Below are 26568 nucleotides of genomic sequence, written 5' to 3'. Positions count from 1 at the left end.
TAGTAGTCTAGCAGTCTAGAAGCTTCTGACTCTAATTGCTAATGCCAGTATTTTCAGTTTGCCTACATATCCTGCTGTCAGTGCATTTACTGAATGTATTTCTTTTATAAGCACTTCTGTAATACTTACCTAGGCCAGGTACCATTCCAGCACAGTATACGTATTCATTTAATTCACATAACAGCCCAATGAGGTGCATATTATTCTTACCCGTTTATTACAAATCAGAGAACTGAGGCACAGAGCAGTTAAGACACTTGCTCAAGGTCCCACAGCTAGGAAGTGAAATCACTAGGATTCTGGCCCAGGTCATTGGGCCCCACAGTCTGTACTGTCCAGTGACCGCTGAAGTCATTCTACGCCATCCCTCTGCAAACTACATCCTGACTTTGTAACTCTAGCCTATCAAAGTGTGTTCAAAAGCAGAATGGCTTTTGTGTCCGGGAGAGTTAGCTGCACACATTCTGCGAAGAGGTGAGTGTACAGAAGCTCACAGTAATCATTTTTAGGGCTTTACTTTACATTTTAGAAGCACTGTGGGCATTTAGTTGTTCAAATACTGCTGTATTTGGTTTTATTACCAAACAAAATAACGAACAAACAAAAATGCTGTTGACTTCTACTAACACCTGTCTCTCTTTCTTAAAGGTCAGTGAAAAATGAATGGGGTTATGGAATATGACTTATTTTAGAACTTATTCTGGGATCCAGTATGGGCTTTATATGAAAAACTAATCTGAACTATAAGCAATGCCATTTTTTACTTATTAATAGTCACTGAGTAAAATGGGAGGTCTTTACTTAACTGGCTAGAATTCTGAGATTTGATGGTTTCTAAGTCTGAGGATGAGAATTTCCCTGTTCCTTCTCCTCTACCCACCTGTTTCCCCTCTACAACTCTCTCCAGTAACTCACGGGGTGTTTGGTTTATTTGGATAATAAAGGGGTGACCTGGGGAGGGCCTTTTAAACACTTCTCCTGCCCAAAAGAACTGAAGTAAGGCCTTTGCAGGAATTATTTTCTAAGACAATACCGTTGTGCAGAATTTTTAATTTTGGAATAAAGTACCCTAATTTCTCATCTGCCAACCTGTTTTCTAAATCTTGCAGAACTTCTTTCCATGGAGAGAAAATGGGAGTTGTGTGTTTCTCCACCTTTGTGGAAACAAGCTCTCTGTTGATAAACCCAAAAATCTTGTCTCCCTCCAGAGTCTTGTCTCTCTTCCTAGTTGGGCATTCTCTCCATATTTTAGCGATGGAGTATTTCTAATATCTTGTGCCAGAGAAGAAGGTCTAAATTAGTCTAAGAGATTTTGGAAATTTGCTTTCTGTGGTTGATATTTTGAACAATTGGCATTTTTAGCTTCCAAATATCAAATCAATCATATTAAGTATATCCAAATTCTATGCCAAGCCGCCTCCCTGCTCCTACTCCATGGAAATTGCTCTGCACCCACCCCCACCCTGTTCCCTTGCAGCCCACCTGAGAGAACCACTGATGGAGCATCTACAAGTTACCCATTCCTCCGAATCCCTCCCCCATCCCTTAATACTCTTGCCAGATTTCCTCCCTTTTTTTTTTTTCCTTTGGCCCTTCCTCATTTTCCATTTCTAGGGCAAATCATCACCTTACTGATATCTCTTTCTCTCTTTTCTCTCTCTAACTCCTTTTCAACTTTGCTACCATTATTGGAATGTAGAGTAAAGATGCTGGTATCAGGACTTTGGTTATGTTGGATGAACAAGGAGGTAAGTTCAGATTTCTTCAAGTAAGAGCAATTCCTCATCCGAATAAAGTGCATTTTTTTATTGTGTGCATACGCAACTGGCCATTTGAACATGTGTTACTTTTGTAAGTGTGGAATTTCTAGAATTTTCAACATCTTGCTTTTTTTTTTCTTGTTCTGTTGCAAAGATTGGTAAATGTACAGAAATGTTGATGTCTTCTTCATGATTGAATATAATGTACAAATATTTCTATTATTTATTTTTGAAAGCAGCGTCTACTTGTTCGTAATTTTTTTAAAATGTCGTATCTTGTACAGTGAAAATTCTCTTATTCCCTTTACTCCCAAGCCTTCCTATAAATTTGGTTTCCTTCTAATAATTCCTAGGTTGAATGGAAAAATAGTATATCATCTGGTTCATTTCTTTTGGCCATCCTAATACTCAGCAGTTTAGATTTCTAGCTCATTATGGGTATCCTCTTTTAATTAACTGGGAGGCATTTTTAACAGAATATGAGCAGAGGGGGATGATTTGGAAAAATGGAGAGCTGAACCAATTGAAATAATGTGGCTTTTAAAAATTATCATGGAAATGCTAGAGACAATGAAAATCAGAAGGGCAGCATTTTGGTATGATACCTAAAATGGAATCCTAGAAGAGTAATTTTTAAAAGAGTAATTAAAAAAGAGTAAAAATAAATCATTTTTTTGTTTCAAGATATCTAGCCATATGGTCGTGTTTTACATAATTCTAGATACAAGTTAGTTCCTGATTCATTCTTGGTTCTTATAATAAACAGAAGTTTTGAGAAAATATTCTCTATATTCGTATTTTTTTGAAAACATTAGAAAGTTCTTCAGAACTACGAAGGGGTTTTAATGTCAAGGATAAAAATGTAAAATGTATTCACGGCATAAAAAAGTCCAAACTTAAAATGGGGCAGGGTTGGGAGGGAATTGCCATACAGATGTCAGCTACAGGGCACTTTTCCTTAACATACAAAGAGCCCTTACCTGAGGAAAAGGGCTACAATCCCCCAAAAGAAAAATGGACATAGGATAGAATCATCAGTTTGCAAATAAACATGAAACCATGCTTCAATACCACTCTTTATCTAGCAGACTGGCAGAAATTTTTGAAAATTGAAAATAACCAATGCTGGTGAGCGGGTGGTAAATATGAAATCTCATCTGTAGATAAGCATTGTAGGTAGACTCATACAAATGTTTTAAAAAACAGTATAATCATATCTTCAAATTTTGAAGTTCACGCGTCTTTAACAAAGACACTCACTTCTAGGATGCTCCAAAGCAGATATTTATTGATGATTGTATGAAGAAAAATGTACATGCCTTACCTATAATAGTGTAAAACTGGAAACCACCTTAATGTCTGTCAGCAGGGAGACAAAATTGATTAAGGTATGGCCATAAAAAGAATATCCTGTGACAGTTGCAAAAAATGAGGTAAATCTTTATTTATTGACTTCTGGTTAGTCAAGGCAGGAGCAAGAAGGGGCCGAAAGAAGATGTATCTGTTTGGGTCGTCTAAGAAGCAAATGTCAAGAAGGAAGGGCGGGCCATGGTGGCTCAGCAGGCAAGAATGCTTGCCTGCCATGCCTGAGGACCTGGGTTCGATTCCCCCTGCCTGCCTATGTGAAAAAAAAAAAAGAAGGAACTAAAAGTGCAAGAGTTTTATTGGGGGAGGTGCCTATGACGGATCAAGGGGAGAGAGCACAGGATTAGGCAGGAAGAATCTTCAGACCAGACGCAGGACTAAGACCTGTGAAAGGAGAAGAGTGGGAAGAAGTGGGTGAGATAAGTCTCCCTGGGCAGTCCAGCGCTGAGAAGGTCTCAGCAGGGCTGATGGGAAGCCACTAGTAACCACTGCCCATTAGAGGAGCCCCGTGTTGGGCAGCAGTGCCCGGGCTCTGGCACCCCCATTGTGCTCAGTCATTGGCCAGCAACACCAGTACCCCCACCCCAGGACAGTATGATGGGGTGCTTCTCAAAGGCTTGAGGCACCCAGCTAACCTGCTCACGGCATGTTCCCCCAGGGCATCTGCAGGACACACTCCATACATGTCACAGAGGGCTTTTATTTTTACATTATTTCTTTGTACTGAACCTTTCCAATAAATATACAACGATCAATTAAAAAAAATAGTATTTTTAAAAAGCAAATGAACCCATAAATCCCAACCCTTCCCCCACAATTTAAAAAATAGAAATAGAAAAATCTGCCAAAACTGTTATTAAATTCTATTTTATGTAATTATCTGATTTATTAAACTTTGTTTTATTGAAATCAAAAAACCAAATTTTTTAAAAATTTAAAATTAAAAAATGAGGTTTAGTGGAGTTGCATTTTGAAGGCTTTATAAAAGCTGTGGCAGTCAGCAAAATTGCCAGGAGGAATTTGCTAATATTGTAAGACATGATGGCTTGATCTACGTAACAATTTCCCAGGCTTTGAAACTCAGGATGCATCAAATCATTGCTTTAAAAAACAAATACAGCAGATGCCAATAAAGAAGACTGGTTCCTTACTTCCAGAGTAAAATTGATATATATACACTCAAATTATTAAAAGTTCCACCTTATTACCTTTTTTAGTTAATAATTTATATGTGGAACAAAGAACATCGCAACTGGAGGGGAGATTTGGAAAAAGTTTGGGTTAATCCCTTTTCTCCTCCTAATGATAAAGCACTGACATGGAGACATGTAAAATAGTATATATAAACCCAGAATCAAAAAGAGAGAAAGTGGATAGCATGTTTACCTGGGTGGCAGATTTAATTGTACTTCTCTGAAGCAAATCTAGAGATATAACTTGGTTAAATCCTCATGCAAATGCAGAAATATATTATTCTTAAGAACAAATGCTTCCCAGGAGCTTCTATATACCATTCTCTGAGAAACAAAGCAGAATAGAATGTCTGCTTGCCAGATTTCCCCACTAGATAGTCAGTGTTCTCAGCTACTGCACTTCAGTTATGGCAGTACCACAGTAAATGCTGAATTCCTTGCTTAGTTAACTGTATTTCCGAAAGTAGATGGGTTTTACCAGATCTATGGTGAATAGATTGACATTGAAGAGAAACGTGCAGCTATAAAGCCTCCAAAGCAGGTGGTTTCTGCCTAGTCTTAAGTGATACGCATTCCATTTATACTGTAACAGAGTAGGACCTTGTAAAATGACAGCAAAGTATAGGTCACCAGCTATCCTGCCATGCTATCGTACATGCATTTTAATTCTGCTATGCCGTGTTGACTTGTTTAGATCAATAACTGCGTCAAAATTTCTCTTCAGTTATACTCTACTAATTTGGACCATGCTTGAACGCCCAAAATATTGACTATTTCTACCCAGCAGCTGCACAGGAGTCTCAAGAAACAACCATCCTTCTAAAGAACCATCTCAATCATGGTGGCTCAGGCCAGACCATTCCAAGTTGCCCAACTAAACAGTTGCACTCAGAAATTCCTTATGGGTTGCTTGTTTTACACCGAGGAGCACTGAGGATGAGATGTCCCTGGAGATGCACTGAGCCCTGGACTACATTCCCCTAGACAACTTGCCTCTGAGAGAAATCTCCTTGAAACCATTTGGATACTAATGTGGAAAGAGTTAACCTTTTACCTTTGTTGGTTTTTACTGGGTTATATATTTGCCTTGAAGCTGAAGATGTGTTTCTTGGAAAAATCCACCTCCAAGCTAAACGGTGAATTCTCTGACACCTGCCTGGCAGAGTAAAGGCCAAGTAAAGCCCCATCCAGAAAGCTAGCTGATTTTCTTTAAAAGCTCTTGGCACTGCATGAAGGCATTTGAAGAAAGAAACCTCTTGCTAAAGTCTACTCAACAATATCTGTTTGGAATGTCTAAGGCTGCACTGCCTGAAACAGCAGCCACTAGCCACATGTGGCTATTTTTAAGTTTATTTAAATGAATGTCTATGTGTTCATCAATGCCAAGGAAAAGAAAAACCATGTAGACAGTATCTTGTAACAGGATTTACTCATAAAGGCTTGCACAGTGGGCTTATAGCCTTGGTGTCTTATTATTGTTCTATCATTTTTGTAATTTTTTTAAACCAGGTTGAGGATCCCATGCTACCTTATTTAGGAAGGGTGGTAGAAGAGATATCTAAACTTAGAACCTGGATGACCTGCCATTGGCTCTTGCCCCAGCATGTAGTGTTAGCTACTTGGAGAACCCCTCCCAACCCAAAAAGCGCTTCTCCTTTCAGACTCCAAGAATACATAAACAAAACAGTCAGAAAGCAAGCTTAGAGACCTCAGAAGTCGTCAGCCCCGAATAATGCACTGCATCAGCCTCAAAGATCTCCTGTCCTTCTCAGAATGGAATGAATGTTGGTTGCTTTCGAGCCTTTCCTGAGAAATGTCTTCACAGAAGTCACTGAAGTCCTGAGAAGTCCCAATAGGCCAAAACATAGCCACCAACGCAACTCAGTACACTCTAAGGATTAATATTATTGTTAGAATATCTGTAACAAAATGGTTCCAGGATATTCTTTTTTTTTTTTTTTTTTTTTGGCATGGGCAGGCACCAGGAATCTAATCTGGGTCTCTGGCATGGCAACTGTGCCACCATCGCCTGCTCCAGGATATTCTTTTAATTAATTGTTTGGTCGCTAGTTGTGTAAAAGCATTCAGCCAGTATTGGTAGGTATAAAACTGTTTTCTGAATCCACTTTTCAGAATGGGTTTCAGAATTTTTTCTTTTAGCTATGATCTTTGCCCAACAAGCTAGCAACCCATGGCAGAACCCAGCACTCAGAAATATGGATTTGGTCCAACACTTGTAGATTAAATCACATGTACATCTTAGAAGCAGCTTCTAATCCCTGAAGGCTCAGTGGATGGCGTCCCTGAAAGGTTGTCAGAGTGAACATTTTGGCTGAAATAATATGAGCTTGCTTTGTAACTCCTTAGGAAGGACATTTGACTGCATATACATCCTCACTCCACACCTGGGCTTATATCAGTTTTTATTAGTTGAGTTCAGCAGACTTTTCCTCTGAGCCCAGACTGTCCTCTAAGTCCATTTCAACCCAGCACTCTAAGGAGCAATTACGCGGCTGGGATTTGGCATCCCTATTTCTGTCTGTGCTTATAATGATTCTTCATTTGAGAATGTTGAGTTCCCATTCTCCCCACCCATCCTTTCACGCTAGAAGTTAATTTGATCTACAAACTAATTTATTGCATTCTTTAAAGCTCACTGGAGTGAAGTTGTCAGAAAAGTTTTTTTTAAAAAATCTTTCCGATCTTTCTGAAATATTAAGAATTCCCGTCCTTTGTTTTGGTTTTTTTTTTTCTTTTAACCCTTTTATGGATTTTCTTAAGGACATCGCTGTACCTGAATTTTACTCAGCAGAAATTCACCAGCCTTATACTGTCATTTCCTCTAGCTATCTACTGTCATATAAATGCTCTGAAAATTTTATTTTCACCATTCATTTGAGGTGTATAGCAGAGAAAGCTTTTTTCCTAATAAAATTCTATTCTTCAGCCCCACAGAAGTTGGACACAGTAAGTTCTTATTTTCTAAAATGACAGTCTCTCCAGTTTCGATCACTGGAACCCATCTTAGTTTTTCAGAATGACAGTTTCCACTGTTATAATTTAATGTGAAATTACTTTTAAGTGATTATTTACGCCCTTAGGCTGGAAACATATTTATCAGTTTTGTTCTAATCAAGCCTTTATTCCTGGAGGCCTAGGCATGCATGCATGAAAATAGAAATGAAAGGAGGAATGGAAATGTAATTAGGTTTTGTAATTAACAGCCAACACATCCTATTGTTGCTTTTCTTTAATGGTCTAGGAAGCTATTTTTAAAATCCCTTCAGTGAACTTGTAGTTACCTCTAGTTGGTGACAACTTTTGAAAAATTAATCAAGTTCGCGTGTAGCCCTAGCAACCTAGAAGTACGATTTGCTTTGATGACTGGTCTAAGTCTTAGAGCCACTGAGGTGACTTTGCCGGCAGCGATGACGTGGTGGGGTTCTGTGTCACAATCCCTCAAGCATCTCCAGGGTCAGGCCACTGAATCTGGTCTCTAACATGTCCCCATCTTAAGCAAAATTCCCTCATAGCAAGTAAGTCATAGGATGAGAAAGGAATGAAAACGTCGCTGTAAAGACAACATTGCTGTGTTAATATGGCTTTATTCGCAGCATCTATGGATTAAGTATTCTCAATCAAATGTTAACTGAGAATTAAGTATTAAACCGAGAATGGGCTACTTTGGGCTAGACATCCTTCACTGGGGGAAGAAAAGAGATCTGGTACCGCTTGCTAAGTATTTCTGTTGTTATTGTTGTGTTCCCCAAAGAAGAAGATGGATTCTACTTTCTCCCCTTGCCTGACTGAGGATGCTTAAAAACCAAAAGATAAAGATATTTTAAAGTTGACTCACAGATTTTCTCTGGTAGCATGAACTCTGAATGCTTAAGAAATGGACACCCTGTTTTTCTTTCTCTTGGGTTTCACTGGTGCCTGAGTAAGTAGACATGTCGTGCTGTTTTCCTGGACGCTCGGAATCAAACAGGCCCTACCTACCCCATCCCATCATGTTCGAATTACAAACGATTTTGAACATCGTTTTTGTTCATTTCCTTCCACCCATGCCAGCATAGGGCAGAGGCAGCATCTGCGGCAATGCACCCTCTTGGACAATGCATTGTAATCTCTCTCTTTCTCTCTCAACTTCCGTTTCACATCGTCATTTCTCATGTTCTGTTGGAAACCTCCCAGAAATTCATTCCACACTGTCATCCCTTTGTCCTAACCAGAACAACTCGATCGTGTCGAAGAAGGCATGAACCATATCAACCAAGACATGAAGGAGGCCGAGAAAAATTTAAAAGATTTAGGGAAATGCTGTGGCCTTTTCATATGTCCTTGTAACAAGTAGGTACTGGGTACCAGCTCTAATCTGTGGCGTCCAGTTTTCTTTCTTTCTCTTTTTTTTTTTTTCTTTTTTAATGTCAAAGTGAATGTCTGAAGTTTTGTCTTTTTTTTCTTTGTCCTTTTCCATCTGCTTCATTCTGTGGGGATAAAATACTTGTGTTTAATCAGAACAACTGGAACGCATTGAGGAAGGGATGGACCAAATCAATAAGGACATGAAAGAAGCAGAAAAGAATTTGACGGACCTAGGAAAATTCTGCGGGCTTTGTGTGTGTCCCTGTAACAAGTAGGTGCTGCCTGCCTGCCTGAAGCTTTGGTTTCCCAAGGCCCATCTCTCCAAGCCTTGACAAGCTCATTCCTGCCGGGAACTTAGGCAGGATGAGCCCGTGGCATGCAGAAGAGATCAATAACGTCTCCAGTGCATTCATCTCATAGCATAGATGATATTAGTGGGAGTTACTGTTGATGCATTAAAAATCAGGCATACTACAGTGAAAGCTTCACTGTCAGCAACTTTTATTGATGAACGTTTCAACATTTTCCAGAAAGTGTACCTCGAGACAGAGCCCAGCCTCAAGAGAAAGGGGCCCAGGGAACTTTATTTTCCCCAACCCCAGGAACCAAAATTGCAGGTTTAGAAAAGGCTGGGGGTGAGTTTGGAAACACATGCATCAGGGTACAATTTTTCAAAAGTAAATGAGACAGGTAATTTGGCCCAAGCAACCATTTCTGTAAGTTAGAGAGTAGGACGTGGATTCTTCCTTTCTACTGCAAGACAGCTACCAAATCTGGGCAGTGATTAGACTGCAGATGTTGCAGCTGCACCCAAGGCAGGGGTGATAAGCTCTTTAGCAAGAAGTGCTTAAGCTTTACCCAAATTGAACCCGTCCATTGCCAATTCTTCCTCTTGGAAGATCTAACCGTGCACTGACTGAAATGTTGAAATGTGTAGATTTTGCATGCACGACATCACAAAACATTCAATTGTTCTCAAGGTTCTGCAACGCTTTTTTTTTTTTTTTTTTTTTTTTTGGAATGTAGCAGAAACTGTGACATGTGGTTATAAAGGTTTGCAGCAGAAAGAACCTGAAACTGAGGGTTCTGGAAGGTAGTCCCCTTTGACTAGCAGTGAAAACAAATGCATGAGCGGATTGTCCCCCATGCATTTGGAAAATTAAAGCCTTTACCTGATCTTCCTCACCCCTCCCACATTCCACTTTTAAAACAAGCCTTTTTCCTAAAGCTTCCCTGATCCCAGCTTTTAGAATAGAAATTGATGTCATTTCAAGCTGATTATATGACCATTCACATCCTTTAAACTTTGAGGCTGATTTAAAATATCCCACTTCCTGTTTAGGAGGGGGAGGGGCTCAATTTACAAATAAACTTTTTTTTTTTAAGTATGATTTACAGTAAAGCCTGATTAACTGGAATCTAGCTAACTGGAACCCTCAACCATATTTATACTTTTGTTCATTTGCCCGCTTTTAGCAAATAGACAAATGAACAAAAAAATCATATTAGGGATTTAAAAGATTTTTATTTCCAGGGCAATCTAATTAGTACATCTTTTCCCGCTTGGACTCTATCCTTCTACAAGTTCCACATCTAAGAGGAGTGAACACTACAAGTTGATCTTCAGATGAAGGCCATCAGGCACACCAAAAGCAACCATAACCAATTCTCTCCAAGGCAGCAAGATTCAATTATGCCCACTAAAAGTCCAGCAAAGATATTCACCAATCACCCTTGAAACAAAATTTTGCTCCATGGCCCACTATTCACTAAGAAAGTAATAAAATTTGCCACAATGGCCCATAGCTCCTGCATTCCAGTTAGTCAAGATTTGACTGTAGGTCCTTCTGAGTGGCATCTTGCCCCCAGGTGAGATTTCCATTGGTTTTGTAATGGATTCCAACAGTTACATCCCCCACCCCATTCATCACGTGTGCATGGAGAAAGGGTGGAGACAGCCCCACTTCCCCACCCCGGGTTGATTCTAATGTTCTGATGAAATGATGGCCCCTGCAAATCCCAAATGAGTTGGCACTAAGTTCTTAATGCCCAAGAGACCCTAACTGAGCTTCAAAGCTTGACTGCAGTGCTCCCTCCCGTGTGTAAATAATGCTTTAAAAACCATGTGTCACAATGCAGAGGCTGGTGGTGCCCTGGATAGCAGGGGGCTTCATCCTGTCTCGGCATGTTTCAAAGGACTATGGTAGATGTACGGCAGTTTTGTGAGTCTATGTGCAGCGATGTGGGTGCAGTGATTTGCCTTCGTTTAGAAACGCATACTTTTCCGCTCCCTTCAACTTGCCAAAGATGGTATACAAGATATTTTACATAGCAGAAAACATCACTAAGTCCATATAACTTCTTTTAATCTAAGCAAGGAGGGGATGGGGATTTGGAAAAAATAAAACAAACAAACAAAAAATGAAATCAGACTCTAAGCTCTGTTAAACTAGTTTTTAAATCCTGCCCTGGGGAGGACCCGTGGCCCTTTAGAGCAGTAAAAATCCTGACTGCTTCAAGGGCTGTGGAATTATACCCTAGTTTATGGGAATTGCTGAAATTCCATTTGTACAGTTTTCCAATTTGTCTCCAGGTTTGCTTGGCCATCAAGCTTCAATATTGGAATCAGTTTTAATAGATAGCTATGGTCCTCTATTGAAAGAAAGAAAAAAAAAGATGAATTCTGGTGTCCTCTAATAGAAGAGGTGATAATGGAACCAGAGGAAGTTCTGTTGCTTTTGGACTAAAAAGCGTGTGGTTTCTACTATGCAAAGAACCTAAGAAACATCTTTGATTGCTTTAGATTCCCACACATCCACCAAAATATGCTGCACACGTTTCTATTGGGCACAAGAGGTATGCCTGGATTTTAAGTTTCTCTCCAAGGCAGCTCAGCAAAATATGGCCCATGGAGACCACGCCAGCTCCAAACCCCTCTCCCGTGCCACAACCCCAGGATAGTTCAAAGTAGGAAGATGTAAACACTGCCACCCTGACCCCCAGCCTAACAAAGAAGCTATTTAACCTGCGTTTCAAATCCTCATGAAGGCTATTACTGTCCTGCTAGTGCCTTTCGAGAATGGTCAACTTCTGGAGTAGTTTGGCTTAAATGAGAATGCTTCACTTTACTCATGCCTGTAGCTGGTGCATGAAGAAGACATAGAGGGATTTCCCTTTCCGGTGCTAGATGGCTTGTTCTCTCTTCTATTTTCCTGCATTCATTTCACTACGCCTCTTTTACTTTTTGTCTCTGTGGACAAAGGTTTGTACATCGACTCTGGATGTATGGTGACTGTTGGGAAGTACCGATATATCATCTAACTCAGATCTGTCTAGAAGCAACCCAAGACCATTACCTTTGGCCAACCACCAGTCCTTTATGTCCTCATGCAGAGGTGGAAATGTTCGTTCCACATATGCATTGGAAAAAATCCAACATTTAAACAGGCAGTCTTTGCATGATGGTGTATAAAAACTTGGTCAAGTATGTTTTTTCCTGATGACAGTGTGTTGCCGTGGTGTGATGTACACACTCTACTTGGCAGTCTTGTTTTGTGTCTGTCTGCCAGTGTGTTTTTCTGTGTTTTGTGTCTCAAAATATAGCCATGTCACTGAAATAGAACTGAATGAATGTCCTCCAGCTACCTTGATCTTTGTCTTAAATCCATTGAAACCACCAAAACGATATATACCAAGAGCAGCTCTGTGGGGCAAAGGTTGCAGTCCTGATGATTGCAATAAAGACCAGATTGGAAACGGAATATTGAGTAGCTGAGGCATGGTGGTGGCCAACTGTTTGGGTCCAGGCTATGATATATCGGTATTCTCTGATGCCCTGACTTAAAACTCATTCGCTTGGTTCAGTCCTTCGCTTGAAGAGGTAACGATTGTTGTGAGTTTGATGCTCCACCCCGTGCCTTGTCACTCACCCTCTTTTTTGCATAGGCTTAAATCAAGTGATGCTTACAAAAAAGCCTGGGGCAATAATCAGGATGGAGTCGTGGCCAGCCAGCCCGCTCGCGTGGTGGATGAACGGGAGCAGATGGCCATCAGTGGCGGCTTCATCCGCAGGTGATCCTCATGCAGCCAGTGTCATATCTTGTGCAGAGTAGCAAACCACTCCAAAACTGAGTGGCTTAAAACGACAACCATTTTATTCCTTCTGAATCTATATGTGGGCTGGGTGGTTCTTCCACCAGCCTCATGAAGCTGCAGACAGCTGGGGGCAGGATAATTCAAAAAGGCCTCCTTCTCTCATCTGGTGGTTGGCTGAGCAGTCAGCCGGGTGCCTCAGTTCTCCCTGTGCTGTCTCCAGCAGGATAGCTTAGCGTTCTCCCATGGTCACGTCAGCATTCCAGAGGGAAAAGTCTCAGTGTACAAGCACTTAACAAGATTTGCTTGGGTCATGTTTTCTCAAGTTCATTGGAAAAAGCAAGTCATGTGGCCATGCGCAGAATCAGTGGGGCAGAAGACAGCCATCTCATACCATCGAATAGAGCTTATTAAAGAGAATGTTTACGAGGTGAGGTCAGGCTTAATAACAAGGAATGGTGAAGTACTGAGAGACTAGCAGTACCAGAGAGCTATTGTCCTGAAGGGAGAGGAGAGTGAGCTATTACCAGAATCCTGCAGTAGTCATGGCCATGGGCGAAGAACTATAAGGTAGAGAAATGCAGCAACTGCCAAAACTAGCATGGAGTGAAAAACTGAAATAAGTACCCCAACCCCTCTCACTATTTGCCCTCTAATCTCTCATTGACCAGACCTCCTAGGAACCAGAAGGTAAGAGAACCTGGGTGATATAGTCACAAAATGACACAAAGCAGAGCAGATCAGACAATGGTCTTGGAGGTATAGAGAATTGTGACCATAACTGGCTTTTTAGTAAAACATTTCTTTTGAGATCTGAAAGGAAAAACCAACTTAAATATCTAGAAAGACATCTCAAACTACACAGGTCAGCCATTCAGAAATCAGCTCTGAGGAGACCAGAAGACAGAAAAATAATCGGCATTAAATATTTCTGCTGCTAAAAAGAAGAAGAAAAAAAACACCTGTCCCTTTGTACAAGCTGCTACATCAGCCATGGCTAGGGTAGTGGTTTGTACAGCTGTCTAACCCAGGCCATCGGAGCTGTTGTCAGACAGCAGATAACACTGATTCAAATGATGGGTCACTGTTATTTAGGTGTAAGGTCTAGATATCTACCTAGAGCTTCATGAATGACAATTCTGTTCCTGCTTCTCTCTGCTCCAAGTGAAACTAGTCCAAGGGTTCTCCACCATGGATGCACAGGAAAATCACTCAAAGGAGGTTTTATAAAATACTAGTGCCTGGATAGATTCCAGACCAATTAAATGGGAATCTCTAGAAGCAGGGCCTGGACATTCCAGATTTGTAAAGCCCCCCAGTGATTCTAATAATAATGTAACCAGGATGGAGACCATTATAGTAGAGGTATGCCTTAGCTGCTATCATCATTAAACAAATTTATTCTCTGTATAAGAAAGCTGGGTAGTTCCTCTTTAATTTTTTAAATTTTCCCTGGCCTAGGCTATTTTAAGCACCTCAGTAGGCCATTCTGCATTGGGTGTTATCATGAGGGAAGGATTTTAACCCCTCTGAATGTTTTTTAGCTCATCACAAGCTGTAATGAGAAAATGTCAATTAGAAAATTTTGGAATAAGTGCCTACTGTTTTCAGTAAATAGTTCCCTCTTAACTTGCACAGAGCTGTGGAAAAAAATCAGGCAAGATGGCTAAGGCACTTTGAGAACCGACCCCCTTCTCCCTGTTCTCACCTTCACCCAAGCTGGAAAAAATCTTTTATCCCTGTTTTCTCCCCTGAAATCACCCATTCACAATACCATGAAAAACTCCATGGCACTAAAATGTGAGCAAATGAAATCATCTTGAACAAGTAGCTCGATTTGGAGTTCCTGGAGCAAGCAGGATTAAAGGGCAGACTGTAGTTCCCATCACGCTTCCCTCTGATGTTAGTTCCAAATGGGAAAAGAGATGAGTAGAGAGATTCTCTGACTTTAACACAGTAAGGTTTTTCTTTCATTCTGAATTTGAGTCTAGGAGACTTTGGTTGACATTCCAGGAAGAAAAATACAGTTTCTATCTAATCTCTTCTTCATTCTCTATCCTTTAGGTCTCACAGTGAAAATGACCTTATCCTTAAAAAAAATAAAAATTGGAATAAGCATATGAAGGAGGAAGTACTGGTGGAAATGAGAAAGTAGATAAATTGATATATTTAGTTTACCTTCTTTAAAAATAGAAACTTGAAAGTTCAGAAATGCAAACACCTTATCTTCTAATGTACAAAAGTTAGATGTGTTTTTGTGTTGAGTGGAGATTAAAGATAGATAGGATCGAAGGTGCCTAGAGAAGTCTACAGATGTTTTCTAAGCCTCCAGTCCTTGGACTTCAAGTTTTTTCCCACCTTCTCTCTTCTAAAAATTGCTCTTTGGCTCCCAGGGTAACAAATGATGCCCGAGAAAATGAAATGGATGAGAACCTGGAACAGGTGAGTGGCATCATTGGGAACCTCCGTCATATGGCCTTGGACATGGGCAACGAGATCGATACACAGAACCGCCAGATCGACAGGATCATGGAGAAGGTGAGCACATAGCAGTTGGTGGCTTCTACTGCTTGGCACTGCTTCTGGCATAACCACTCAGGAAGCGGGGAGAGCGTAATGAGACCCACAAACCATGGCATTGTATTCAGGCGTGCTAGTAGCCGGAGATGTTTCCCTCAATTCTCTATGACAAAAACAACAGCAACAGGACTGGACTGAAGACCAGATGGTAGGGTTTAACCCAGTAGATAGTCCTCAGAGTCTCCTCTATGCCAGGCATTATGCTAGGCACTATGGGACATAGAATGATGAGGAAGACACCATTCCTGCTTCCAGGAAACTCACGGTCTACAGGAGGCAGTGAGTCACAAGATGAACTTGCTGCCAGACAGAATCTCATTCCCTAAGAAGGTCATGGTTGTAATGCTAAATAGGGTGAGAAGAAGGATGATTGTGAGGGACAGGGGTGAGGAAATTTCAGATAAGGTTGAATTTGAAGTGAGTCTTGAATGACAGGTGTTTGTCAAGAAATAGAATGAGGAAACTGGGGAAAGAATTATTATTTTAGGTAAGTCAGAGGATGAGTATACGCTTTGTTTTTCATAAATGCCAAAGCTTTAATGACAGTTCAAAACAGCCCAGGTTTTATTTCCAGCCCAATAGTTCAAATCTCCGGATCTCAGAGTGGGGAACTCATCTCTGATGAAGTTAAGTTTACACAAGGACACCAGATGTGGCTTTAAGACTGAGACCCCCACTAAGACCCCCAGTGTCAACAAGTATATAAGGAAGACTGAAGAGACTAGAATGGAAAGGGGCGAGTTTGGGGGCTTGTGAAAAGGAACAGAAAGTAACACTGGAAAGTACCTATAAAAAGATCTGGGGCACTAAAATATGCTATTTCACATCTTACAAATCTGACATGGTTTCTATGTCCTTGTATTCCACCCCTCTTCAGTCAGTAGGATCTCAAATTTGCTTATAATATCTTAAAATGTCCAAATGCCAAAAGGGAGAAATAGACACATTGTATTTGGCTAATCTTTTATGTGTGAATTTATTCCCTGGAAGATATTGAACTTTAAAGATGGAGACCCCTGAATTTCTTTTAATGCACCATTCTACTTTGGTGAGCTGAGAAGGATACTTTTGATATTTCTTGAATCATTATTCTAAAAAGTCAGTTTCTTGGTATTCAAGCATCTGCTGACTTGAAAAAAGAATAAGTAGACATAAAGGGGACACTTTGCTCTATGCACTCCATATTAACAATATCTGATGGCATAATATTTTGCCTGATCAATATTGAGCTACACAAATGTCAGGGTTGGTTAGCAAATGCTTGTGCTTTGCTTATTTTTGCAAGTCATAACATGCTTATCATTGTTAACAGGCCTTTGATATGCTAAAGCTTTTAAAGCTGTGCAAGTCAGTGGATTTTAGAACAATATTAAATGTTTCAAAGAGCCCTAGAGCCAAACAATCTGACCCATTAAAGCCTAGAGAAAAATAACTAAAATAATTGTTGCGCTGTCTTTCAATAGGAAAACTATTTGAAAAAAAAACAGGAAGTATTCATTTTCTATCAATAGACCCACTTTACTTGCAGATTCAGGTAGATGATGCATCAAAGCCAATTAGAATTCCAGAAGCAACTAATAGAGAGGTCAAACCTTTATTGATATAGTTGGCCTTTAAGCATGAGCAAGTATTCCTGGAAAAGCAAGTTCCGTCTTAATTCTGCCACTTTGCATTTCAGTTTCTCATCTTTAGGGAAAACTTTCATTCTGGGCCCAATTTACTACAGTGTTAGAGACATATACAGCAGTAAGGCATAATCAGAAGCCAAGCAGGTGGATGGGAAATGGGCATTCTGGTTTATGTCAGTCCTTAAAGAGCTGAATCACTTAAGAAGTGGGGAAAGGGTTTAGTTGCCATTGAGCAATTAGTTCATTCCAGTCTGCACTTTAAATAGCCTTTTTTCAAAAATCACAATCCAGACATGATTTAGATAGAGCCCATTTCAACCCAGCATTGCCCCAAAATGATACATGTAATATGAGCTGCACAATTATTAATAGACTTCCACCTTCCCATGTAATTTCTCACTTCTGATAACAGGAAAAGGTGTGCAAAATTCTCCACATCTAAGATTTAGTCTTGCCATGTTTCTCCCATATTCTCTCAGCACCCAAATACCAACCTTCACCCAACTCCATCAGTCATTTTCCTTTCCTATCTCTTGGATTAATAGTGAAGTTCTGAGAGTCAGAAACAGTGTGATCTGTAGTAAGTCCCATGGACTATGAAGAAGTCCCTTTGTCAATTTTAAACCTTGCCTTCTGTTTAAGGTTGTGCGTGTGTGTGTGTGTTCACATACACATACATACACACACACACACACACACACACATATAAAATACATATACATATACATATACATATATATATATATATATTCAGTCTTCCAAAGTTAAAATATACAGTCCTTTCAGAAAACTACTAAATTGGAGGCATTTACATCAGATATTTTATAGGAATTGTTGCTAAGGAAATAATTATTCTGAGATTCAGATTGCAATTTGAAGTTGTCAGTGGTAGATGTTTTGCACACAGTGAAATACAGTGAGGCAGAAACCATCCTCTGATTCTTCTACCAAAGAGGAAACAGGGTGTTTGAGCACTAAAATCTTGGTTTCTAGCAGGGTTTTCAGGCTCACCTGCTCTGTGATTTGGTTACATCTGAAAGCTGTGATTACTAAGAAAACAGCTCAAAGTTGAGATCAGAATGGGCTACTGTGTGGGCCAGTGAGCACCATTTCTGGAAGTCTGAGATGGAGCTTAATACCTACCTGTCATGGTCTGAAGTTGAGACTTCTAGAGTGTCCCGAGGGGTGGACTGAACAGCTCCTTCTAACTCTCTGACTGGCTCACTAGTGGTCATCCTGGCTTTCCCACAAAGTCAAGCCATCATATTTCATACTCAGGGTAAACCAGTAAGTTTAGGATTCTCAAAATAGAAATATGAAAACTGTGGTGGGATATCGTCTATACATAAAGTCCTAAAGCTTATAAATAGGATGAACTCAGAGGCATTCTCCAATCACCAGAAAGAAAACTAAAAGGAAGCTGTCTTAAGATTTTTTTTCCCTTAAAATGTGCTACTTTTTGTAGAACATGATAAAGATGTGGAAACATTTGTATATGGGCTGGAATTCTGAAATGCTTGAGAAAGATGTTAGGTGGAATCACAGAGCTTAGTGAATGTAGGTCTGTTCTAGGCTCCTTCCAGATCCTTTGAGGATATCTGCACAGTGACCTTATACTGTACTTCAAAATTACTATTGTACCACTCATAAAGGCTCAGCAGTGCATTTCTTATGCAACATGTCCTAGAACTTTTGTCTGCAGAAATGCTATCCAGTGTTTTTAGTTTTTTAAATTAGACAAATTATAGGTCAACAGAAAAATTATGCAGAGAATATGAAGTTCCCATATATACTTCCTCCACCACACACCTGCAGTTTCTTTACAATTAACACTTTGCATTACTGTGGTATCTTTGTTACAATTGATGGTCCATAGTTTATATTAGGGTTTGCTGTGTTTTACAGTCCTATGGTGTTTTTTTTTTTAATTTTTATTATAGGAACATATCTACAAACTGAAATTACCCCTTTTAACAATGCTCAGATATATAAATCAGTGGTGTTAACTCCATTGACAATGTTGTGCTACCATCACCACCATCCATTACGAAAACTTTCCATCATCCCTAAAAGAAATTCTCTTCCAATTAAGTATTAACTCCCCATCCCAGCCCCTGGTAATCTGTGTTCTAGTTTCTGACTTCATGAATTTGCCTCTTCTAATTATTTCATATCAATGAGAAGATACAATATTTGTGCCAGGCTTATTTCATTCAACAAGATGTCTTTGAGATTCATCTATGTTGTCACATGTATCAGAATTTCATTTCTTTTTACAGATGGATAATATTTCATTGTATGAATATCTTACATTTTGTTTATCCATTCATCTTTTGTTGGACTCTTAGGTTGTTTCCATCTTCTGGTGAATAATGCCACCATGTGCATTAGTGTGCAAATATCTGTTCACGTCTCTGCTTTCAATTCTTTGGTGTGTATACCTAGAAGTGGGATAACCAGGTCAAATGATAATTCTGTATTTAACTTTTGAAGGAACTGTCAAACAATTTTCCACAGCAGCTGCATCATTTTACATTCCCACCAATTATTTCTCCACATTCTCTCTGATACTTGCTATTTTATTAGTAGCCATTCTAATGGGTGTGAAATGGTATCTCATTATGATTTTTGATTTGCATTTCCCTAATGGTTAATAGTGTTGAACATTTTTTTTTAACGTGCTTATTGACCATTTGTATATCTTCTTTAGGGAAATGTCTATTCAAATTTTGTGCCCATTTTAAATTGGGTTGCTTATCTTTTTTTCTTGAGTTGTAGGATTTCTTTCTATATTGGATATTAAACCTTTATCAGATATTTGATTTACAAATATTTTCTCCCATTCTGCTTTTTACTTTCATGATGAAGTCCTTTGATGCATGAAAGGTTTTACTTTTTCTTTTAAATTTTTTACTTCTTATGAAATCACATTTATCTATTTATTCTTTTGTTGTTCATGCTTTTGGTGTTAAGTCTAAGAAAACCATTGCCTAATACAAGGTCCTGAAGATATCTCCCTGTGTTTTCTTCTAGGAGTTTTATTGGGTTGGATTTCTTATATTTAGGTCTTTGATCCATTTTGAGTTAGATTTTGTACATAGTGTGAGGGAGGGGTCCACCTTCATTCTTTTGCATATGGATATCCAGTTTCCCATTTGTTAAAGAGACTGTTCTTTCTCCATTGAATGCATTTGGCAACGTTGCCAAAAATCAGTTGGCTATAGACGTAAGAGTTTATTTCTGAACTATCAGTTCAATTTCAGTAGTCTGTATGTCTTTCCTCATGCCAGTACCATGCTCTTTTGATTACTATAGCTTTGTAACAGATTTTGAGATTGGGAAGCATAAGTCCTCCAACTTTGTTCTTTTTCCAGATGGTTTAGGCTATTTGAGGTCCCTTACCCTTGCATGTAAATTTAATAATTGGGTTTTTCATTTCTGCAAGGAAGGCTGTTGGAATTTTTATTGGGATTGCAATGGATCTCTAAATTGCTTTGGATATAGCTGACATCATAACAAAACGTAGGCTTCTGATTCATGAACATAGAATGTCTTTCCTTTTATTTAGGCCTTCTTGATTTCTTTTAGCAATGTTTTATAGTTGTCCATGTGTAAGTCTTCTACATCCTCGGATAAATTTATTCCTAAATATTTCATTTTTTATTTGCTATTTTTTAATGGAAATTTTCTTGATTTCCTCTTCAGATATTTCATTACTAGTATATAGAAACACTGCTGAACTTTTTATCTTGACCTAATACCCCGCCACATAACTGAATTAATTTATTAGCTCTAGTAGCTTTGTTTTGGATTTTTCAAAATTTCTTATATATAGGATATGGCATCTGCAAATAAGGAAAGTTCACTTTTCCAAATTGGATACCTTTTATTTCTATTTCTTGCCTTATTTTTCTTGCTAGAACTTCCAGCACAATGTTGAATAACAGCGGTGACAGTGAGTGTCTTGTCTTGTTTCTTGCCTTTAGAGAGAAAGATTTCAGTTTTTCACTGTTGAGTTTGATGTAAGCTGTGAGGTTTTCATAAATGCCTTTTTATTATGATGAGGAATTTCCCTTCTATTTCTAGTTTTCTGAGTGTTTTTATCAAGATGGGTTGCTGGACTTTGTCAAATGCCTTTTCTGTGTCAATTGAAATAATCATGTGGGTTTTTCCTTTGTTCTATTAATGTTGTGTATTATACTAATTGATTTTCTTAATTGAACTATCCTTGCATACCTGGGATGAAACCTACTTTGTCATGGCATATAATTCTTTTAATGTGCTGTTGTATTCAGTTTGATAGTATTTTGTTGAGGATATTTGCATCTACGTCCATAAGGATATTGGTCTATAATTTTCTTTTCTTGTGGTATCTTTTTCTGGCTTTGATATTGAGGTGGTGTTGGCCTCATTGAATGTTTATTTCCTCTTCAATTTTTTGGAAGAGTTTGAGAAGGATTGGTATTGGTGTTAAATCTTTTTGGTATTCTTTGGTAAAATTCACTTGTGAAGCCATCTGGTCCAAAGAAATACCATCTGCATATTTCTTTGTTGAGAGGTTTTTGATTACTGAACAATCTCTTTACCTGTTATTGGTCTGTTAAGATCTTCTGTTTTTCACGAGTCAGTGTAGTTAGTTTGTATGTTTCTACAAATTTGTCCATTTTGTCCAGATTATCTAATTTGTTGGCATACAGTTGTTCATAATATCCTCTTATTATCCCATCTATTTCTGTGGGGTTGGCTGTCATGCCCCCCTCTTCATTTCTGATTTTAGTGTTTGCATCCTCTTTCTTTCTTCCTCTGTAAGTCTAGCTAAAGATTTGTTGATTTTACTGATCTTTTCAAAGACTCAATTGTGGGGTTTGTTTATTTTCTTTATTTCATTTATTTCCACTTTAATGTTTATTATTTCCTTCCTTCTTCTTGCTTTCGGTATAATTTGTTCTTCTCTCCCTAAATCCTCCACTTGAGAGGTTAAGTCTCTAATTTGAGTTAGTTCTTCTTTTCTAATGTAAGCATATAGAGCTGTAAATACCCTCTCAGTACTGTCTTTGCTGCATCCCATAAGTTTTGGTATGTTGTGTTTTCATTTTCATTGACCTTAAGATACTTCCCAATCTCTATTGTGATTTCTTCTTTGCCCCATCAATTGTTTAAAGGGGTGTTATTTAATTTCTATATATGTTTTATTTTTCCAGTTCCTCCTCTGTTATTGGCTTCTAGCTCATTCTATTCTTGTCAGAAAAGATACATTGTATGGTTTCAGTATTTTTTTAATTTATTGAGACTTGCTCTCTGCCCTATCCTTGAGAATAACATATGTGCACTTGAGAAAAAGGTGTAGTCTGCTGATGTTGAGTAAAATGTTCTCTATATGTCTGTTAGGTCTAGTTGGTTTATAGTATGATTCAAGTGTCTTATTTCCTTATTGATCTTTTGTCTAAATGCTCTGTCCATTATTGAAAATGATATATTGAAGTCCCTGCTATTAATGTAGAACCATATATTTCTCCCTTAATATTTATCAATATTTGTTTCATATATTTTGGGACTCTGCCATTAAATGCACATATATTGACCCCATGCCATCATTTTCAAATAGATGATTTCTCTCAATTGAGCTTTTCTCAGCATTCAGTCTGGAATAATATTCAACAAACTTCCATCTTTAGGAACATTTCATTTTGGTCTGAGCTTGTAATATTCCTTTGCACCAAAGCTTCATTATTTCTAAGGGAGGGTTTAAGAGTCAAGGAAAATTGACTCATTTTCCAAGTGAGATACCTAAGGTAAAAAAATTTTGTCTGTAGATCAAAATATTCAAAGACAAATAGTGCTCTGTCTTATGAAATAATCATTTGAAAGCCAACTCTCAATTATCCAAACTGATGTGAAGACACATTATAAGTCAGAGTTATGGAAAATTTGGAAATATTTTTATTTTAACTTTGAAAATTTCTACTTCAATCTGAATAATTCTGGTATCCTAGAAATTTGCAATTCAAACTGAATAAAGAAGACCCAACACACAGAAATTGGAAAACATCTAGCGTGGTAGTTGGTACTAACTCAATAATCATTGACTAGAACTAGTTATTTGAAAAACGTTTCACTTTCCCTACATACCTCTCAGCTTCCTCCCCCTCCTCCCAAGCTGGAGAGAGACAACAGTCTAATCGTGATAGAACAAAAGCAACAGCCTAGACAGGATCTTTGTCTTCCTCTCTACTTACTGACTCATATCTTTCTCAGTGGTGATGGGAATAATTACTTTTCTGGGTATACTTTTAAAGGTATAACCTGGTAGCAGCTTTGGATTTCATGGTACACATATAGCAAAAAGTGCCCCAAGTGGTGCAGAGATCAACCAAGAGACTAATTGAGAAAATTACAAAGTTATGGCAAATGTGACCCAGTTAAAGACAAGTCAGTTATCAAAACCATAGAATTAAGTTTTCAGAAAGCAGACATAAAATCTCTTAAATATTCTAGAAGAAAAACCAAGTTTGTACCCAGTAACAGTAATTGCAAGCTAATGAAAACATTATTCTAAGCACACTATTTGTATAAACTCATTTAGTCCTTATAGCAAACCTAAATGGTATAGTGATTAACAGTGTGAATTCTGACTCCAGGCAGCTTGTGATCTGACCCCAGCTTACCCACCTACTAGTGCAATGACTTTAGACAAATTGCATGGAATCTTTCTGCCTGATTTCCTAATTTGGAAAAAGGACCTATACGCTTGATAAATGATATTGTCGATCTTGACACTGTCAAGATTGAATGAGTAGAGCATGGTAGGTGTTCATGCTCATTAGCATTATTCTTTATTGTCCCCAGCTTATAGACAAGAAAACTGAGACCCCGTGACGTTAAGTAATTTGCTCAAAGTAGCACCGCTAATAAGTTCATCACAACTGGAAGCCACACAAGTAGTGGTAACTTAACTCAATCCAACAGATTTAACTACCTACCATGGAAATTACTTGTGTCCTTCCAGGGATAGAAAGATAAATGATTAGCCCTGCCCTAAAAAGGATGCTTTCTGGACGGGGGAGCATGAGACCTAAGACCAAGCTGCTATAGTCACATCCAAGGAGAGCCATAAGCTATAGTTTGGGGAATGCAAAAGAAGGGATGGTCAATTCTGACTGGAGAAGTTTCAGGATGGTTCCATTCAGTGGCATTTAAGCTGGACCCAGAAGGAAGAACACCATTTTAAGGGTAATCTTATTTCTGTTTTCTTTTCCAGGCTGATTCCAACAAAACCAGAATTGATGAGGCCAACCAACGTGCAACAAAGATGCTGGGAAGTGGTTAAATGTGCCCACCCGTATTGTCTTCCGAATGCTGTCAGGCAGGATAACATCTTCATGCTTTTCTCATGGTATTACCTAGTAGGTCTGCACACGTACACACATCAGTTCACCCCCATCGTGAACATTGTCCTGTGTTGTCCATCAGCTTCACAGCACTACTATGTGTCTTTTGTTCTTTCTGGGTCTCTTTCTTTCCAAAGGTTGTATATAGTGCTCATTTGGTAGCTCTTATTCCCTACATAAGATGTCTTTGGTTTCCTTTTTCCTTTTCTTTCCTCAGTGGCATTTGCTGAATGACAACAATTTAGGAATGCTCGATGTGCTGTTGATTCCTTCAATACACAGTATTGTTCTTGTAAAACTGTGACATTCCACAGAGCTACTGCCATGGTTCTTTCTTTGGGCGTCAGGCTCTGAAATTTTTAAAATTTGCTGTCCTCGGTTTTTCATGGTTGTCATCTGTCTTTATGATTTCATGATTAGACAATGTGGAATTACATAACAGGCATTGCACTAAAAGTGATGTGATTTATGCATTTATGCATGAAAACTAAATAGATTTTTAGATTCCTACTTAAACAAAAACTTTCTATGACAGTAGAATACTGATGAGAAAACATACACACATGCACAACAGCAGCAGTGAAACAACAGAGCATGCTCAGTATTGAGACACTGTCAAGATTAAGTTATACCAGCAAAACTGCAGTAGTGTCACTTTCTTTCTGTCGATCTATAGACTTATAATCATAATCATCCTTTTTTTTAAAAAGAGAATTTTAAAAAAAGATGGATTTGACACACTCACCATTTTATCATTTCCAACAAAATATACATTTGGCTGAAACTATGCCAAATGGATGTAATATAGGGTTTGTTTGCTGTTTTTGAAGGCTATGTTTTGGAGAAAGCAATCTTGATGTGAAACAGTGTGGAAATGTAAATTTTTTAAGGTTGACTCTTATTAATCACCATTTCCCCTGTGGTTTGTTATTGGTACAATTCTCTGTTGCTTAATCTAGAGCTATGCACACCAAATTACTGAGATGTTTAGTAGCTGATAAATAAATCTTTAAAAAATAATATAAATGAATGATATAAACTGTGAGATAAATATCATTATAGCATGTAATATTAAATTCCTCCTGTCTCCTCTGTCGATTTGTGAAGTGATTGACATTTTGTAGCTAGTTTAAATTATTAAAAATTATAGACCTCTGGATGTCTGCTTTAATTTTTTCATGGACCCCGCCTAAGATTACACTCGCATGAGAAAAAGAAGCCAGGCAATGCTATTCTGATGCTCCTAAAAAGCCAATTCTGTATGCCTTGGGCACTGTGTGGAAAAGACAAAGATGTCCCTTTTAGACATGATTCCAATGATAGTTGACAACTTGGCTGGATTTCCAAAATCTATGTTAGAAATACTTGTTTATGAATTAGTTGTTAGCTTGGGAGGAAATGTAACTTTACAACAGATAAATTAAAAATCCAAATTATGATGAGCTCTGTGGTACCCAGACTTAGCCCTACATAGAGTCAGATATATCAAGTGTCCAATCAACTTTTATCTTCCTTTGTCTTCCCAAATCCCCTTCACAAAATTGAGCCATCTACTACTGCCACCACCACTGCCACCACTTTTTTTTTAACAGCTTTATTTACACACCATAAAATTTACCCATTTAGAGTATACAGTTCAGTGGTTTTTAGTATATTCGGAGTTCTACCATCTAATTTTAGAACATTTTTATTCTGCCCCCCAAAAAACCATATACTCATTAGCAGCTGCCCCCATCCCAAATCCCTAGTCCCTGGCAAACACTAATCTACTTTCTATCTCTATAGATTTGTCCATTCTGGATATTTCTTATAAGTGGAATCATCCAATATGTGGTCTTTCGTGATTGGCTTCTTTCACTTAGCAGAATGTTTCCAAGGTTCATTTATGTGGTAGTCTGTATCGCTATTACATTCCTTGTAATGGTTGGATATTATTCCATTGTATGGATATGCCACATTTTGATTATCCTTCATCAGTTGATAGATATTTTGTAAGACTAACACTGCTCTGAAGATCCACATCCAAGTTTCCGAGTGGACATATATTTTCAGTCTCTTGCCACTACCACTTTACCACTCTCATTGCTTCCAGTACCACCACTATCACCACCTCCGTCACTATCACCTCCACTACACATGCGCCACAATGCTTCCACCGCTGCTGCCTCAACACCACTCCTTCACCTTACCACTATCT

The 26568-nt window shown here is 38.6% G+C and overlaps 1 protein-coding gene across 1 annotated transcript in view; it reads left to right on the top strand.

Moving 5' to 3' along the window:
• SNAP25 (synaptosome associated protein 25) overlaps positions 1-25520 on the top strand; it is an 86876-nt gene extending 61356 nt beyond the window's left edge. Inside the window, exons 4-8 of the mRNA XM_077115323.1 lie at positions 1700-1748; positions 8551-8668; positions 12629-12754; positions 15169-15313; positions 24242-25520. Coding sequence (XP_076971438.1) covers positions 1700-1748; positions 8551-8668; positions 12629-12754; positions 15169-15313; positions 24242-24310 — 507 coding nt within the window. The 3' untranslated portion in view covers positions 24311-25520. The remainder of the gene's footprint in view (positions 1-1699; positions 1749-8550; positions 8669-12628; positions 12755-15168; positions 15314-24241) is intronic.
• The last annotated feature ends 1048 nt before the right edge of the window (positions 25521-26568 follow it).

Source organism: Tamandua tetradactyla, chromosome 1 (assembly GCF_023851605.1).
Source record: "Tamandua tetradactyla isolate mTamTet1 chromosome 1, mTamTet1.pri, whole genome shotgun sequence".
Lineage (NCBI taxonomy): Eukaryota > Metazoa > Chordata > Mammalia > Pilosa > Myrmecophagidae > Tamandua > Tamandua tetradactyla.
This window is presented reverse-complemented; position numbering and strand designations above follow the sequence as displayed.